We start from the raw sequence: 19,276 nt of genomic DNA, 5'->3' as shown, positions 1-19,276 counted from the left end.
TAAGAAAGGCGAAAAAGAACACTGTAGTAACTATCGTCCGATTTCATTACTCAGTTGCATTGGAAAAGTATTGGAAAAATGTGTTCAAGCCCATGTTTTTCGATATCTCACAGAGAATGATTTATTAACGGTTTCTCAGTCAGGGTTTATTCCTGGTGATTCAACTAGTTTTCAGTTGTTGAGTATGTATGACGATTTTTGTCAATCCTTAGATAAGCAGTTGACGTCTCAGGCTGTTTTCTGTGATATATCAAAAGCCTTCGACAGAGTGTGGCATAAGGGTTTGTTGCATAAATTATATGCTATAGGCATAAGAGGTGTTTTATTAAAATGGTTTGAAGATTATTTGACAGGCAGGTTACAAGCCGTTGTTATCCAAGGCAGGAAATCGACATACGGACGTGTTTGTTCAGGTGTTCCCCAAGGTTCTGTTCTGGGGCCCTTGTTGTTCCTTGTGTACATTAACGATATTGTCATTGATATCGAATCTGTCATTAAACTTTTTGCTGATGATACCAGTTTGTATTTATCTCTAAATGATGCTAACACGCGGACACAGATCTTAAATGCAGACTTAGCCAAAATTGCACACTGGGCGGAAAAATGGAAAGTTAATTTCAATAATTTAAAAACAGATTTGATGACCTTTTCTAGAAATAGAATGCCCGAAACCCTTCCTCTTGTATTTGATGGAACAATTCTGAGAGAAAACCACGTTCACAAACATCTTGGTGTATTGATTCAGAGCGACTGCAAATGGGAATCGCATGTTCAGTCAATTATATCTAAAGTACGTGTTCTTCTCTCATGTTTTCGGTCCTATAAGTATCGCCTTAGCCGAAAGGCACTTGAACTTATGTATAAATCTTTTATTATTCCCCATTTTGATTTTTCTGACGTCATTTGGGATAATTGTTCTGACAGATTAGCTACTTTATTAGAAAACTTGCATCTTGATGCCATAAGAACCATTATAGGTGCAGTTCGTGGCACGAGTCACCAAAAATTGTACGATGAATCAGGATTTACAACACTGAAGGAGAGGCGAAAAAGACACAAATTGATTTTGTATTTCAAATTAGTTAATGCACGCGTGCCACCATACTTACTAGAACGTCTGCCTCCTCTCGTTGCTTCTGTGAACCCTTACCATAGACGAAGACCACTTGACAGACAGACTCCCCACTCTCGAACTGAACTGTATAAAAAGTCATTTTTTCTGTCTTCGACTTCCCTGTGGAATGAGCTTCCAGATACTGTAAAACAACTTGACTCTATTGGGTTATTTAAAAAACGTATTAGTTCTGATAATTCTGTTGTTCCCTCGTATAGATACACATCTGATCGAAAATCAGAAATTATCCATTGCAGACTGAGATTGAGGATCAGCAATCTAAATAGTGATCTATTCGACAGACATTTAATTCCCGACCCGTCATGCACCTGTGGTTATCCTGTTGAAAATGCGGAGCACTATATTTTTCATTGCCCCTTATCTCTTCAAATACGTGAAGTCACCTTGTCAACACTGCCCAACTATGATTTGCTAACCGCTGATGATTTTCTGTATGGCAATAGAGACAAGTCAGACAGCGAAAATGCATTGATATTTGACCAGTTATTCAGGTTTATCTTAATAAGCAAACGTTTTGAATAATGAATGCATTTATCTCATCCATGTTCCAAACGACCATGTGCAGTACTGTTTACATTTCCTTGTTCTGGTAGTATTCTATTTTCAACCATGTGGAAGTCATTGTATGCGTGTGTGTGCGAGTGAGTGTGCGAGCGTGTGTGAGTACTGTTGTTAGTTTAGCATTGGTTCTTTTGTTCCTTTTATTGTTACATGTTTGTCTACCATAATTTACAATTATTATTTTGACATTATTTCAAACCTGTTATATTAAAATCGTCCGCCAAATTTCATTTGCTTTTAAGAGTACGCTTATAAGCCTAGCTTGTTGTGCTCCATGTTTCCTAATCTAATGTATGCGGCAATAGTTCCAACGAAATTTATTGAATAAAAACTTGTTTAAACCAAATGTCATTGAATACACCTGCTTCGTTGAAGGGAAGTAATCCACGATTGCAGCAAGGATTCACATTTCTGATTGAGTTATCTCTCTTGCATGCGTATCTTCTTTACAGGCGGGAAAATGGCTGTAATTATGCACTGAATACTGGGATTCTGACTGACACCGATTGCAAGTTTGCTGAAGTGGGCGTAGCAAGTACAAAATCTGTTCGCTCGTTTGATTATTGTATTCGTTGAATCTTTGCTGTTTTAATCCAACCTGATATCTTGCTAGCGTCCCAAACGAAATGCTAATTGACAAGAAAGCTATTTTAATTAATCGTTGTAGTTATGTGTTCCATATCTTTTTCCGTTCATTGTTCATTTGTTTGCTTGCTTCCGAGTTTGTTATCCTTTGTCTGAAACCCGTTGCACGACATTCAAAACTAATCAGAATTGTTTGTTTAGATTAGACTGAATTCCTGTACAATTAAGTGTGTGTTGTTCTTCATCACTAAACGATGCCAAGTCAAGTCAAGTCAAGTATTTTATTGTTTTGGGCCCAGAGGGCTTTGAAACAAAGATATAACTTTAACAAAAAAAGGTAACAAATCAGACAGTTAATATATGTATACAAATTGAGCGGACAAATACAACAATACTATACAACCAAAATAAATTGGCAATATACACTTCCATACATACAAACAAAAAGAAAAGAAAATAGGTTTAACAAAATCAGGTAAGAAATCAGACAGATAATATGTATACATTAAGCGGACAACGATAATATACAGCCGAAATAAATTGGCAATACCATTATGCCATGCATCTTTTATAAAGACACAAAACAAAACAAAAGCATGCATTACATACATATATATACATACCAATAAAGAAACTAGATGTAACGCTAACATACTAAAATCCTAACATGGGCTACAAATCTTGCTAGCTTCATTAGTTTTATCTTGGATTTACAATTCATTAACTGTTCATATTTTAAACAATTTGGGTGAGATCGGTAATAGGGACTAATTAATTTTCTTCTTTCAGACACTATACTTTCGTCGGTACAAATGAACAAATAGTGAAACTCATCACCTAATTCATTTTTATCGCACATATCACACAATCTTTCATTTCCAGGGGCATTAAAAAATCCGTGCTGATGTATTGGCAACTTATGATTGCTTGTTCTAAATTTTGCTAATTTAACTTGGAATTTCCCAGGCAACCAAAGCAAATACCTTTCCAGACAAAAATCCTTTTTATATTTAGTCAAGTTTTGACTAAATATTTTAACATCGAGGGGGAATCGAAACGAGGGTCGTGGTGTATGTGCGTGCGTGTGTGCGTGCGTGCGTGTGTGTGTGTGTGTGTGTGTGTGTGTAGAGCGATTCAGACTAAACTACTGGACCGATCTTTATGAAATTTGACATGAGAGTTCCTGGGTATGAAATCCCCGAACGTTTTTTTCATTTTTTTGATAAATGTCTTTGATGACGTCATATCCGGCTTTTCGTGAAAGTTGAGGCGGCACTGTCACGCCCTCATTTTTCAACCAAATTGGTTCAAATTTTGGTCAAGTAATCTTCGACGAAGCCCGGGGTTCGGTATTGCGTTTCAGCTTGGTGGCTTAAAAATTAATTAATGACTTTGGTCATTAAAAATCTGAAAATTGTAAAAAAAAATACAAATTTATAAAACGATCCAAATTTACGTTTATCTTATTCTCCATCATTTGCTGATTCCAAAAACATATAAATATGTTATATTCGGATTAAAAACAAGCTCTGAAAATTAAATATATAAAAATTATTATCAAAATTAAAATTTCGAAATCAATTTAAAAACACTTTCATCTTATTCCTTGTCGGTTCCTGATTCCCAAAACATATAGATATGATATGTTTGGATTAAAAACACGCTCAGAAAGTTAAAACAAAGAGAGGTACAGAAAAGCGTGCTATCCTTCTTAGCGCAACTACTACCCCGCTTTTCTTGTCAATTTCACTGCCTTTGCCATGAGCGGTGGCCTGACGATGCTACGAGTAAAATGGCATTGCGTTCAGTTTCATTCTGTGAGTTCGACAGCTACTTGACTAAATATTGTATTTTCGCCTTACGCGACTTGTTATACATTCTGTAATTAAAACACAAGCTGTTGCCATTCACGTGAGTGTTCCATTCCTGCAGGAATTGATCTCTTAGCCTTTGTTTTTCAACGTTTTTAAAACCTGAGACGGCAAGACTGAGTTGTCCATAAATATGATAGACCCAACTTATTTAACATAGTATTGACATGCGACAACCAGGGCAATTTAACGTTTTGTACATGGTACAACCTCAAATGTAGTTTTAACATTAAACAAGACATCTTATTCGCACCATCGTTCATTTCTTTCATCAGTTTATACCAATAAACCAGTAACTGACATTGTACCTCAATTCTAATTGGGTAACGACCAAGCTCTCCGTAAACCATATAATCGCAATTGAAACCTTGACAATATGTCTAATGAATCATATCCCCACACCTCACAACCATACAGCAAAATTGGATGTACACACTTCTCAAAAAGATCCAATTGCACATCAATTGGTAAATTTAGTTTTCTACATTTTCGAATTAACGAGAACATTGCACGGTTACCAATCAAACATTGACGTGTCATGGCATTATGAAATTTGTTATTATAATTAAATAGTACACCTAAGTACACATAGTCCCAAACTACTTGGACAGGTACTTCATTCAAGACAAAATTTGGGATATTCCGTATTTTCAATATTCAATATTTACGCTTAGTCCCCAGTTTTTACAATAACGATCTAGTCCATCCAGGGCTTTTTTGCATTTCTCCAGGTGTTTCGGCGAGTATAGCAGTATCATCAGCATATATACTGACGTCCAAAAGAAACGCGAAAAATATTATTTATTTTACAAATAATTTTTTTCTGGATTAACAAAAGTTGCGTTATTTTTGGCAGCCAGTATATCAAGACCGATGTCTGAGGAAGGTGTATTGTGAAGTTTACCGCATCAGCGCACTTGCAATCCACGTAAAGCCCGAGTTAGCTGAGACATTTTTCTTGTGCAGTTCAGCTGCACGTGCAAGAAAAGCACAAAAGCTGATCAGTGAGTGGTGTTCACTGTCACTAGAGGATAAAAATGGCACAAAGTTACAGGTTTCATCAGTCCCTCATTCGACGCTATCACCATGCCAAGACTCACTTCTGCTGAACGCGAGAGAGCCATTGGACGTCTGGAGGCTGGGGACACGCCGGAAGCCGTGGCTGCGACTTTCCAATGTCACATATCCACCATTTATCGTCTCCTGCAGCGGTTTGTGATAACTGGCTCTACTGCTGATGCCGAGCGAAGCGGCAGACCCCGAGTGACGACGCCAAGGCAAGATCGGCACATTTTCCCCAGCCATGTTGCACATCCCTTCAGAACAGCTGCAGAAACAGCCAGAACTGTTAGAGGGACACACCAGGCACCCGTTTCTAGGCAAACGGCCAGCCGGCGACTGCGCTTCAGGGGGCTGAGGAACTGCCGTCCAGCCAGGGGACCCGTCCTCACCGTGCGCCATAGACAGGCACGCCTGCATTGGGCGCAAGGCCACCTCAATTGAAACAATGTTCGCTGGCACAACGTGCTTTTCAGCGATGAAAGCCGTTTCTGCATTGACCATGCCGACGGGCGTGTTCGGGTATGGAGAAGAAGTGGTTACCACTATGCTGACAACTGTGTCGTGGAGAACAACGCCTGGGGTGGGCCCAGCCTCATGTTGTGGGGCGCCATCGGCCACAACCAGGTGCTAGGTCCCATCATCTTCCAAGGCCTGGGTCCTGGACCCGGCAACGGCGTAACAGCGCAGCACTATATGGACCAGGTGCTGCACCCTCATGTGCTGCCCTTTTTTCAAGCCCATGGAAACTGGGTTTTCCAGCACGACAACGCGCGCCCCCACACCGCCAGGGCCACTCAGGATCTCCTGCACCGCTCAGGCATCCAGGTGATGCCTTGGCCAGCGTTATCTCTTGACATGAACCCTATTGAGCAATTTTGGGACTTGCTCCAGACACAGCTCAACAGGGTGGTCCCAAGGCCCACAACTGTCGCTGATCTTGATCGGGCCGTCCGGCAGGCATGGACCAACATTCCCAGGCAAGCCAGCAACACGTTGGTCCGCTCAATGCACCGCCGATGCCAGGCCGTCATCGATGCTAATGGGGTCCACACACGCTATTGACTGTTCTGTTAAGCGCTAATAACGCATCGTCTCCGCAACCTTACCGTGTTATGGACCATAAGTCAGTGTTCTACTCTACCAAAAATTGGACATTTATAATGAAATTTGAATTTTTGTACGATTTTTTTATTAGGCAATAAATGACACTAGACACTGTTTTTCGCGTTTCTTTTGGACGTCAGTATATTAACAGGAACAAATACATATAGTCATTAATGCGTTCAACATCTATTTCTTGGGCTCTTTTCAGGGGCAACTCTAGGCTGACATCATATTCAACCAAAAACTGCTTCAGGTCGTTTAAAAATAGTCAGAAAAGAATCGGTGATAAATTATCGCCCTGAAGAAGCCCGATGTTTGAGGTGAACGCCTCGGAGAATACACTATTCACCTTCACGCACAATTTTGCCTTATCATACATGTCCTTAACTACATTCAATACCTTACCATTAATATTCCGTTGCATCAGCTTCTGCCACAGGAGACTGCGTTGCACAGAATCAAAAGCCTTACGCAGATCAATGAAAGCACAATATAACTTTTTCTTTTGTTGTAAAAATATATCAATAAGGCAATGTAGTGCAAAAATGTGGTCTACAGTAGAGTGGCCTTTTCGGAATCCAGCTTGTTCGTTGCCGATCACAGAATTGTCATCCAGAAATGCATGCAATCTTTTATTTATCACACTTGTAAAAAGTTTTCCAAAACAACTTAGTACACTGATTCCTCTATAATTATCAGGGTCGGCTGTTGAGCCTTTACCTTTAAAGATTGGGCTTATATACCCCACTGTCCAAGCTTTAGACATTTTCCCAGTATGCAATATCAAGTTAAATAAACGTGTTACAATAGTTAATAGTTTTGGTGAGGAATATTTCAAAAACTTCTTTATAATACCATCGTATCCGCAAGCTTTGTTATTCTTTAAATTGTTTACACATATCATCACCTCCTCCTTTGTAATATCAACATTCAATTGTTCATTCATAAGGTCTATGCCATCAAGCACATCATCTTGCACATCAATCAAGTCGTGGTCAGATACATTACTAAGTTTTTCAAAATGTTTTACAAATACTTCACGGGATATATCATGCATCGCTTGTTTCTTCTGCTGGTCACATCCACTTATCAATTTCCAATAACTGCTGGGGTCAGTAGACTTCATTATTCGAATTTTCTTATGTAGCTGCTTTAAATAACTATTATAACTTTTACTCAGTGTTCCCTTATAATCCTTGAATGCTTGGACCTTATCTTGTATAATCTCTCTATGTTATTTGGTTGGGCTTTACATTTTCTCTTTATTTTTCTATATTTCCTTCTTGTCTGTTTACATTCTTTATCAAACCAAATTTTCTTAACCCCACTATGTGCATCGTTACTGCTACATGTATTTATTTTTTTCTTCTGCTTATTCTTTCTAAGCATGTTCAATTTATTGGCAGCTTCGGATAGAATTCCTTCTATTTGTTTCATTACATTATCGATCTGGTCCTGAGTTACATCCTCTACGCTACCAATTAGGGAAACTAATATCCCTTCCACTAATAATACTTTATTATCATCAATTTCATCTACAAAATTCTGATTTGCAAACCGAGCGATTAAGAACTACTAAGTATACAGCGCTTTCGGTGCCTTTGTGTACATGATGTTTGCTGTTTGAGTATTGCGTGTGAGGCTGTATGATTGTGTGAGGCTGTATGATTGTGTGAGGCTGTATGATTGTGTGAGGCTGTATGATTGTGTGAGAGAAAAACATCATCCACATCAGGCACACCAGATTTGTTTTGTTCTTTCAAATGCTTTTTTATATTTAGTCAAGTTTTGACTAAATATTTTAACATCGAGGGGGAATCGAAACGAGGGTCGTGGTGTATGTGCGTGTGTCTGTGCGTGTGTCTGTGTGTGTGTCTGTGTGTGTGTGTAGAGCGATTCAGACTAAACTACTGGACCGATCTTTATGAAATTTGACATGAGAGTTCCTGGGTATGAAATCCCCGAACGTTTTTTTCATTTTTTTGATAAATGTCTTTGATGACGTCATATCCGGCTTTTCGTGAAAGTTGAGGCGGCACTGTCACGCCCTCATTTTTCAACCAAATTGGTTGAAATTTTGGTCAAGTAATCTTCGACGAAGCCCGGACTTCGGTATTGCATTTCAGCTTGGTGGCTTAAAAATTAATTAATGACTTTGGTCATTAAAAATCTGAAAATTGTAAAAAAAAATAAAAATTTATAAAACGATCCAAATTTACGTTTATCTTATTCTCCATCATTTGCTGATTCCAAAAACATTACCCGCTATTACGAGCTAGTCGTGTGACAGAGAGTTTTCTTGCACACGAGACTGTAGATGTTTCACGACGGCTTTAGCCGGAGTGAAACAGCAGCAGTCGAGTGTGCAAGAACACTCTCTGTCACACGACTAGCTCGTAATGGCGATTATGTCTCACAGCTTCAACAGAGGAGAGAACAAACACGTTTTGCGTACTCACGCTTGATAAACCTAAACACAGGAGCAGCCATTGTGGAGAGATCTACTTTTTGACGAAAGTGAACGAACAACTATGAATGACGTCTCGGTATATGTGAATGACGTCACAGTCATCGTCACAGTCTGTATCTTTTGAAGCATTCCATTCTTCATGACGTCTTTCTGTGTCTGCATCCGCGAAATGTTTGTTCTTTCCGGGGTCTTTGTCATCTATGTTCACAACTCTGTCCTTATAGTTTCAGACTAACAGGCCTCCTGAGCGAGCCACTTTCCAAGGGAAGCTAAACTCGCGTATGGAAACAGTACTGTAGTCTGGGATGCCGTTTTCAGTATTCTCAGCGTTGAAGAATTTGTAAAGAGAAGAAACGACAACAGCAGGAGAAATAAAAGTCGTGTGTGCATTTTGGGGCTTTTGGAGGGACGATTTCGAGTTTGAATCCGTTCTTGCACATGCTCCAAAGCGTGTAACATACAATCTTGCACACGTTTGCTTTAGTAGTGGCAAAGAAGGAAAGCGTGTGACATAGAGTTTTCTTGCACACGAGACTGTAGATGTTTCACGACGGCTTTAGCCGGAGTGAAACAGCAGCAGTCGAGTGTGCAAGAACACTCTCTGTCACACGACTAGCTCGTAATGGCGATTATGTCTCACAGCTTCAACAGAGGAGAGAACAAACACGTTTTGCGTACTCACGCTTGATAAACCTAAACACAGGAGCAGCCATTGTGGAGAGATCTACTTTTTGACGAAAGTAACCGAACAACTATGAATGACGTCTCGGTATATGTGAATGACGTCACAGTCATCGTCACAGTCTGTATCTTTTGAAGCATCGCAATCTTCATGACGTCTTTCTGTGTCTGCATCCGCGAAATGTTTGTTCTTTCCGGGATCTTTGTCATCTATGTTCACAACTCTGTCCTTATAGTGTCAGACTAACAGGCCTCCCGAGCGAGCCACTTTCCAAGGGCAGCTAAATTCGCGTATGGAAACAGTACTGTCGTCTGGGATGCCGTTTTCAGTATTCTGAGCGTTGAAGAATTTGTAAAGAGAAGAAACGATAACAGCAGGAGAAATAAAAGTCGTGTGTGCATTTTGGGGTTTTTGGGGGGACGATTTCGAGTTTGAATCCGTTCTTGCACATGCTCCAAAGCGCGTAACATACAATCTTGCACACGTTTGCTTTAGTAGTGGCAAAGAAGGAAAGCGTGTGACATATAAATATGTTATATTCGGATTAAAAACAAGCTCTGAAAATTAAATATATAAAAATTATTATCTTTTTTTTTCGAAATCAATTTAAAAACACTTTCATCTTATTCCTTGTTGGTTCCTGATTCCAAAAACATATAGATATGATATGTTTGGATTAAAAACACGCTCAGAAAGTTAAAACGAAGAGAGGTACAGAAAAGCGTGCTATCCTTCTCAGCGCAACGAATACCCCGCTCTTCTTGTCAATTCCACGGGCACTGCCTTTGCCACGGGCGGTGGAGTGACGATGCTACGAGTATACGGTCTTGCTGCGTTGCGTTGCGTTCAGTTTCATTCTGTGAGTTCGACAGCTACTTGACTAAATATTGTATTTTCGCCTTACGCGACTTGTTTCTTTGTAAATATGTGAAGGCATGACGGAGTAATAGCGTCATTATTTCCTTGCTTAAGACTTCTGAGTATGAAGGTCTTTGCCCATTCAGAGTACGTACTTCTTCTTCTGCGTTCGTGGGCTGAAACTCCCACGTGCACACGTGTTATTGCACGAGTGGACTTTTACGTGTATGACCGTTTTTACCCCGCCATTCAGTGTACGATTTATGTGACTCCCTCGAGGATACGAGCTGCCGGTTCGTTGTTTTATTTCAAAATCAAATCTACACGTAGTCTTGAAAAGTGAAAATACCCGAACAAACCAGCGCATGTGAAACCCAACATAGACCCAAATAAATTGTTATATGAAGTCTTATATCGCGCGCGTATCTCCAGACTCGGACTCAAGGCGCAGGGATCTATTTATGCCGTGTGAGATGGAATTTTTTACACAATACATCACGCATTCACATCGAACAGCAGATCGCAGCCATTTCGGCGCATATCCTACTTTTCACGGCCTATTATTCCAAGTCACACGGGTATTTTGGTGGACATTTTTATCTATGCCTATACAATTTTGCCAGGAAAGACCCTTTTGTCAATTGTGGGATCTTTAACGTGCACACCCCAATGTAGTGTGTAATAAACACACACACACACACACACACACACACACACACACACACACACACACACCATTCACTCACTCACTCACTCCATTACCCCTTATCCCAGCAGCAGGTTACAGTGATATCACCATCCGTCCTTGTTCGGGAATACCCCATCCATCGTAAAGCGTTCGATTTTGTCATCATGGAAAAGGTACAGTTCTCTGTCGGAGCCTCTCAGAAACGATGCCACTTTTCCTAAGCCGCTCTCAGAAATTATCAGCACGTCACACTCGGACAAAGCGTACTCATCCAAAATAGCCTTCTTAAACCCGTCACATGCGGTTAGTCCCCTCGTATTGTCTATGTGTGTGATAGGCCCAGGAATGCTTAAAATAACCTCCGGGAATTCCCGCTTTGCCATGCTGACGATTTCGTCCGAGTCTGAGGCTACAAAAATCCTGTAATTTTTCGAGTGGTTGTATGTTGACAGAAAGTTGACCAGGACTGGAAATTGTTGGACAGTGTGCATGTAGGACAGTACAGCGTCAGGGAAACCTGGACGATTGCCAAGCCTCATCTGCGCGCAGATCAGCTTAGTGTCGGCAGGGACAGACTTGTGGAACGTGTTCAGAGCATCCTGAACGTCATGGGACAGAGTGAAGATATCCCGCAAAGCCTGACTGAAGATCTCCGGCACCGTCTTCCCCGCCATCCACCCCACGCGCGACGCTAGCTCGTGCTGACGTAAGTACTTCACAACCTCCATGTTCCACGTCAGCACTGTGACGTCATCAGACAGCTTCTGACGTAAGTCCTCGGTCTGTACGAGCTGCAAGGCGAAATTGACGCTGTCCTGATCCTGAGTTATGTACTTCTTCACGTTTTGACCACTCAGTTCCGCGGCATTGACCCTCCAGTCGACCTTGTTGGGAGCCATGAAGAGGCCAAGGTCACAGGGGAAGGAGATATGCACGCGGAAGTCGCGGTCCAACATGGCGGCGAGGACGTAAGCGCCGACGATGCCTTTCTGACGATCCGCCCACCCCCCGCACACGCCCTCACAGAAATACACGATCTTCTTTCTTGAAGGCAGTAAGGTCTTCTTGGTCGTAGCGACGTCATGGTCACGTGATGCTCTGTCAGCAGAATAGGGTGCGAGGGCCATGGGTGTGCGGGATGGGTGTGTGGGTGAGGGTGTGTACACAGCCATGGTATCGACGTTGGGGGCGGGGTGGGTGTGTATGTAAACACCCGTCGCCACCATCATCATCACCACGCCCAGTAGCACGATACTTCTCTGCATGGGGCAATACAAAATACGACATTAAAATAGAATCTTACTGCTTTTAAAAGTATGTAACGTTTCTCGTAGTATGTGAGAAACAATTATACATTGATAGGATTCCATTTGAAACTTCGAGATTGTCATGGTCGGCTTGTGTCGGGCGTCAATCGACCATGACAACCGAGAAGTTTCAAATGGAAGCCATCGACGTTATTGTAATTCAATCTGTCAACGAACAAATTTCTGCTTAGAGCAAAGATGTCAACTGGTTGATTTACAACTTTATCCTACAAATGTGAGAGAGACCACCCATTACATAACTAAACCATATACTAACACGTGTGTATATCATGTAAATGAGGTCATGTCCAGAACCTAATTTTCCACTGCTCATGATGACATAGTCACCGAGACGTCATTCTGTGATTACTTTGCGCTTGCTGTTTCCCCTGAAAGAATGCTAAGAACATACACGTCACGCTATACATTTTAGAGTGACGTCTTTTTGCTTTGACGTCAAAGATCTTACGAGGCTGTTCAAGATATCGAGTTTCCTTAAGACGCGTCTTCAATTTCGGTGCTTCGACTACGGGGCGTTTGGAGCAAAAGACAGGCAAGTACAGTATATAGGATAACTGAATACTAAATGGCTTGCTGTGTCATACCAAATTTACACTCATTGCTTTTTCAAATATTGAAAAATACTCTTTCGCTCGTATTTCAATATTTAAATAAAAACAGCTCGTGTAAAATTGACATGATCTCAGGCATATTTTCTCCAGCTTTCACATCGAAACTGACAATCCATGGATTGTTTGAGTAAATCGAAACTTTATTGTTGCCAAGGCAATAGTTATGGGGCCAGTGTCCAGAGTACAAAGTCCAGTTTGAAGCCAGCCACCATCGACCCCATTTTTTTTCAAATGATAACGAAAGCCCTTGTGGAAAATATAGATAAAAGCGTGCGACCACTTTGTATAAATCTACTGACTGAAATCAGGGAAAACGTTTATCTCGAAACGAGCACTTGTCAACACTTAGACATCAGAAGAGGAAATGCATTAGCAGAAGAAGCTGAACTTTCCTGACCCAAATCATCACAGGCACTCGACTCTGCTTGGGCGAGGCTTTTGTCTTGGATGTGGTAAGGGTGATTGAGTACATCTTTTACTACACTTTCTACAAGGTAGGATACTGATTACTGCGGAGCCGCTCAACCTTTCCGGCAAACTTCCCATTCCTGACATACACAGCTTAGCAAAGAAAAACAACGGTTATGATAGCAGCAAGCATCCCATTCCTGACATACACAGCTTAGCAAAGAAAAACAACGGTTATGATAGCATCAAGCATGCATTAAAGCATCGGACAGTGACAGATGTAAACCAACTAGACGTTGCTATTGCTGATATTCTGCAAAACACTTGTGGAAAATAGATTTAAAAAAACGTGCGTCCACTTTGGGTAAATCTACCGGCAAACGTGTAGATCCAAAACGAGCCTTTGTCAACAGAGAGAAGATGCAATAACAGAAGAAGCTGACAGTTCTTGATCCAAAGACATTGTCAGTATTCACAGTAGGATTTAGCAAGCATGAAGTTTATCAACAACAGACACCAAGTACATAGTATGTTTTATCCTACATACGTGAGAGAGACACTCGTGAGATAATAATTGTTCAAATCACACGTGTGTATCATCCTGAACTCAGGTCAAATATGAGTTACTTCCCTTCGGGTCTCATAGTCATTCTATTCCTGACAGGATGCCTTGGTTTTCTTTCTGTGGGTAAGAAATTGATGCCTTTTCACATATTTAGATCTTTTCGTAATGTGTTATGGAGATAAGCACATTGGTGGCACTCTCACATTGTTTTTTTGTTTTGTTTTAAATTGTTTTCGGAATTTGATTGAGGACACGTGGCACTCGAAAAAAAAACCTACTGCACGTCATGTAGACGAATTAAAACTAACGGCGAGTGTTTCAAACAAAATTAGATGAAAACACTGTTTCACCCAATCAAACTGAACGAACATCAGATGTCTCCACTATAAGCGTGTAGCTTATTGGTGATTATGAACATATTACTAATTGTACCAAACGATTCTTGATTAAAACACCGTTTCAGTAGACTTAAGATGTAGGTTAAGTCAAATAATATGTACGGAAGTCATCGTGTTCAACTGCTTCGTGCGTCTTTGTTCCTTGACCAATTCTCTTGATTTTGGTACCGTTGTTATCCTGAGATGGCTCACGTGTTTACACCATCATACACAGTGAGCCTTGTATCAAAGGAAAGTGCAGAATCTTTGGAACACAACTGTAATGATATCCGTGGTACCCGTGAAACACCAGGAACCCAGTACCTCTGAGCTTTAGCGGATACTGTTATATTTGTGCGTACTGAGAGTATCTTCCCTTTCCTTTATTGCTGTACTTCCTGCAAAATGTGACCCTCCACCACCAAATGAGTCGCATGTCACCTTTGCATGATTTTCATATTTTTACATTTTCCAAAAGAGTGTTGCTCTATCCAGTGGTGAAAACCGTTTTAGAAAAGAGCAAACACTTTTCGAGTTATAAGCCTGTGACTAAGGTGACCCTCACACTGTTACCACAGTTCCCCCGGACTTATGTCAAGCCCAGCGCAGAACCGCGCGAGGTGACATGCGACTCATGCCGTGGTGGAGGGTCACAAATGGATACCCCAATACAATGTTGAAATTGAACTACTTCTCCTGAGTCTGCAGTGAGCGTGAGTGAAAGACACACATAAAACAACATGAACAGTAAACAATAACATCACAACAACAGTAGGCCCCTACCAAAATCAAGAGTACTGGACAAGAAACAAAGACGTACGATGCAGTGAAAACTGTGACTTTCGTACCTATTAGTTGACTTAACCTCCACCTTAAACTATTGAAAGGACGGGCGCAGTGGCGTGGTGGTAAGACGTCGGCCTCCTAATCAAGAGGTCGTGAGTTCGAATCCCGGTCGCTGCCGCCTGGTGGGTTAAGAGTGGAGATTTTTCCGATCTCCCAGGTCAACTTTGACTTAACCCCCTTTGTGTGTACACGCAAGCACAAGACCAAGTGCGCACGGAAAAGATCCTGTAATCCATGTCAGAGTTCGGTGGGTTAAACACGAAAATACCCAGCATGTCTCCCCCGAATGCCTGAATGGCGGGGTAAAAATGGTCATTCACGTAAAAATCCACTCGTGCTAAAAACATGAGTGAACGTGGGAGTCTAAGTCCATGAACAAAGAAGAAGAAGAAGAAGAAGAACTATTGAAAGCAAGCGATGTTCATCATCATACATACCCCTTTAGAAAAAACAGCACCACACTTCCTTAACCTCCGTGTCGTCGCAGTGACAGACGCCATTGAATGTTCCTGAGAAAACAACAACAGATAGTTAGTGATGACAAAGAAGAGGAAGCCCAGGGGGTGATAACTGGAGGGGTACGTCAGTTGCTTGGTCGGGTATTGGTTTTATTATCCCTCACGACTATAAGGCTATGCGGGCCCGATTTCTTCTTCTTCTTTTTTTTTAAAAACCTTTTTTAGGACATGTTAAATTCTTTACGATCTCAAAAGCATTTGAAAACATCTGCTACCTACTCAGAGTGTCACCATAAATCCAATTCATGCTAACATGGTTTTTAGTGTACGAGTTGCCCAGTGTACGAGTTGCCCAGTGTACGAGTTGCCCAGTGTACGAGTTGCCCAGTGTACGAGTTGCCCCCCTTTCTTGAGAAAGTTTTAAGATAATGGAGCAGCAGGTTAAACCTCATCATTATACACCCTTTGAGAATAATAAAATGTGCTTGGCTACAAAAGCAAGAGTTACCTCCCATTAATTATAGAACCTTCCTGTACCTTCTTGTATCATTTTCTTTTCTTCGTTTATTCTTTTGATAAGAGCAATAAAGAATCTCCAATGTCACTGTCACTACGTGCTGGCTGCGTGTTCACAGTAGGCGCTGTACTGGCCATGCACTATACTGTAGTCAATAATGGGGACTGAGGTTCATTATATTATATGTGACCCTCCACCACGAAATGAGTCGCATGTCACCTTTGCATGATTTTCATATTTTTACATTTTCCTATTGAGTTTTTTTATGCTCTATCCAGTGGTGAAAACCGTTTTAGAAAAGAGCGAAAACTGTTTGAGTTACAAGTCTGTGACTAAGGTGACCCTCACACTGTTACCAGACACTCCCCGGACTTATATTAAGCCTAGCGCAGAACCGCGCGAGGTGACATGCGACTCATTTCGTGGTGGAGGGTCACATATGTGAGAAAGGAAACAATGAATCACGAAAATAAAAGCTAGGTGCACTCTGCGGCTCCTGGGCCGTGTGCAGATACACTATCTTGTTCCTGCCTCTTACCATCTCTGAGTATTGGCGACCACACACACACACACACACACACACATACACACACACACACACACACACACACACACACACATACACACACACACACACACACACACACACACACTCTTACATCCAATCCTATATTTGTATTACATAAAGAACAATGATCTCATTTATTATGTGTCTGTAATATAATGTGAACATCAGGTGTGTAATATAATGTGAACATCAGGTGTGAAATATAATGTGAACATCATGTGGTTGAACAATGAATTAAGGTAAATGGCAACATGTGTGCTTGGCAATAGAAAAGCAAGCGTTCAAGTGTTATTGTCTAAATGAATGTCCTAATAATTCGAAGTGGGGTGTGTTTGCTTGTATTTTTCGTGCATATTTGTTTGCGTGTTTGTATGTTTGTTTGCTTGTTTGTTGAAACGCAGGAGAGATATGCGTCCCTATATTTTGATCTATGAAGAACAGAACCTCTCAATCGTGCAAGATCTGTGAACATTATTTGGTTTTTTTTTTCATTTTGCAGCATGAACAGAAGACGGTGTGTGCAGCGCCTGGCCGTGCGTTCTGCGTTGTGTTGAATCAATGATGCCGCGATGGTCATAAATTCGTAAAATCAATTAGATTGAGTGATGAACACACTCAGTGGTAGCATCAAGAGCTGCAGCTGGTCACAAACTTTAACACTCTCACTCACACACCTACAACACATATACGCACGCAAACACCTACACATACATACACATTAACAAACACGCACGTACGCACACACACACACATATACGCACACATCTTTCAAACTTACTTACTTACACACACACACACACACACACACACACACACACACACACACACCTACAAACACACCTACAAACGCATATACACACAAACACGTACGGCACGCACATACGTACACATTTAACACACACACACACACACACACACACACACACACACACACACACACACACACACATGAAAACACACCTAAAACACATATACACAAAAAACACGTACGCACGCACACACGCACACAGATACACATTTAACACACACACACACACACACACACACACACACACACAACCACGTCTGCACGCACGCACACATACACATACACCATTCACAGACACACACACACACACACACACACACACACACACACACACGTAGGGGGATTTTCGCCTATTTGCGGAAATTGTGTATCATTGTTGTGCTTCCATCAAAATGCGGTAATATGAGGACCTGTTTTGACCTTTTTGTTTGAAGAGATAAAAAGTTGAAAATAAATGGGATGTTTAGGGAATTCAATACAAAGGTGTCCAAAAAATGTTTACTTCGATATTTCACTAAATATAGTGCAAGGAACGATTTGAAAAAAGCAGCAATATGCGGACAAGTCACTATTTCGAAGCAATTTGCGGACCTCAAAACTACAGAACTAGCTCTGATTTTTAGTTGTCCGCAAATTGCTGCATTTGTTGTGTAAGGGTAAATCCTGGACTTACATATGCTAATCTACAGAGCTGGTAAGAGAAAATGAGCGGTCGGTTGAGCAAATACCGTTGACACAGGAGCAGTACTTACGTTGTAAAGGCAATAAAATCATAAACGAGTGCTGCCTTTCCAGGACTTTTTTTATGAAGTTGTTGCTTAACATACATTTAGCTTGGGGGGTCAAAATTATGTAAATCACCCACATCAGTGTTTGCAAGCTCCTCAGGAACTAAAGAATACAAGAAGGGTTTTAGAAGGAGTGTGTGAGTAAGACAGACACAAGATTAAAACAAAAACACAGAGAGACTAATGGGGGAAAGAGAGAGAGAGAGACAATGACAATGACAATGACAATTCTTTATTTTACGAGGGTAACAGAATAAGCATAGGAATACTTTTGTGCATCTGGCCCTCGCCCTAAGGAGGGACTAAATCTACTATAATAACTACTACTACATGAATACATAATACGTGAAATAGTTTAAGTGTATGTACATAAGCGCATTATATGAAAACATTGTAGTTCATAAATGTTTATGACCAGGTGCAAAGCAAAAAAATGTGTAAAAATCAGAATAATATGCAATAGTACATCAACTCTGCACTCTGATGTATTTTGTGCACAACATCATAAATTCGTGGGAAAAAACCTGTTAATTCAAAAAATGAGTGACTGTATCTGAAAGGAACATAACAATCAAGATTGTATTATTCTCATTAAATGCGATATATAATTGTTTCTGAAAGAATCTGTACTTGTATCTTCCCGTAGGGCATTCGGAAGAGCGTTCCAGAGACGGCTACCTGAATAAACTAGACTAGACTTAGATAAGTCTATCCTAGGAAGAGGAGTGTTAAAATTTCATAAGGTGGTGTGCATTCTTCAAAGAGAACTTTGAGCAAAGGATGTTTCGGATGTAATGTTTTGCAAAAAGGATTCCTTTGTTTTTAAGCAGCCTTGACTTTAGAGGTAGGATCCCTAAATGTATGTAGTCTAATTCTGTGAGAGTAGTCTGCTTTAGTAATACTACTTTCAGCGCTCTTTTATGTACTCGGCTAAGTGGTTTTAAGGAATGTTCACTTGCTGAGCCCCATAAAGTGGATGCATAATC

At 40.8% G+C, this 19,276-nt stretch overlaps 1 protein-coding gene across 5 annotated transcripts in view; it reads right to left on the bottom strand.

Annotated features, from left to right (window-relative positions):
* LOC138980513 (uncharacterized) overlaps positions 1-19,276 on the bottom strand; it is a 53,545-nt gene that overhangs the window by 13,358 nt on the left and 20,911 nt on the right. For 3 of the 5 annotated variants that reach the window (XM_070353401.1, XM_070353398.1, XM_070353399.1), the window contains exons 2-3: positions 15,589-15,660; positions 2,549-12,275 (exon numbers count right to left, since the gene is read on the bottom strand). In XM_070353401.1, coding sequence (XP_070209502.1) covers positions 11,121-12,275; positions 15,589-15,651 — 1,218 coding nt within the window. In that variant the 5' untranslated portion in view covers positions 15,652-15,660 and the 3' untranslated portion in view covers positions 2,549-11,120. Of the gene's footprint in view, positions 1-2,548; positions 12,276-15,588; positions 15,661-16,146; positions 16,587-19,276 lie in introns of those variants that run through there. The other 2 variants (XM_070353400.1, XM_070353402.1) reach the window with 2 other exon arrangements.

The sequence above is a fragment of the Littorina saxatilis genome, linkage group LG11 (genome assembly GCF_037325665.1).
Source record: "Littorina saxatilis isolate snail1 linkage group LG11, US_GU_Lsax_2.0, whole genome shotgun sequence".
Lineage (NCBI taxonomy): Eukaryota > Metazoa > Mollusca > Gastropoda > Littorinimorpha > Littorinidae > Littorina > Littorina saxatilis.
Note: the sequence above shows the minus strand (reverse complement) of the source record. Positions and strands in the feature narration are given on the sequence as shown.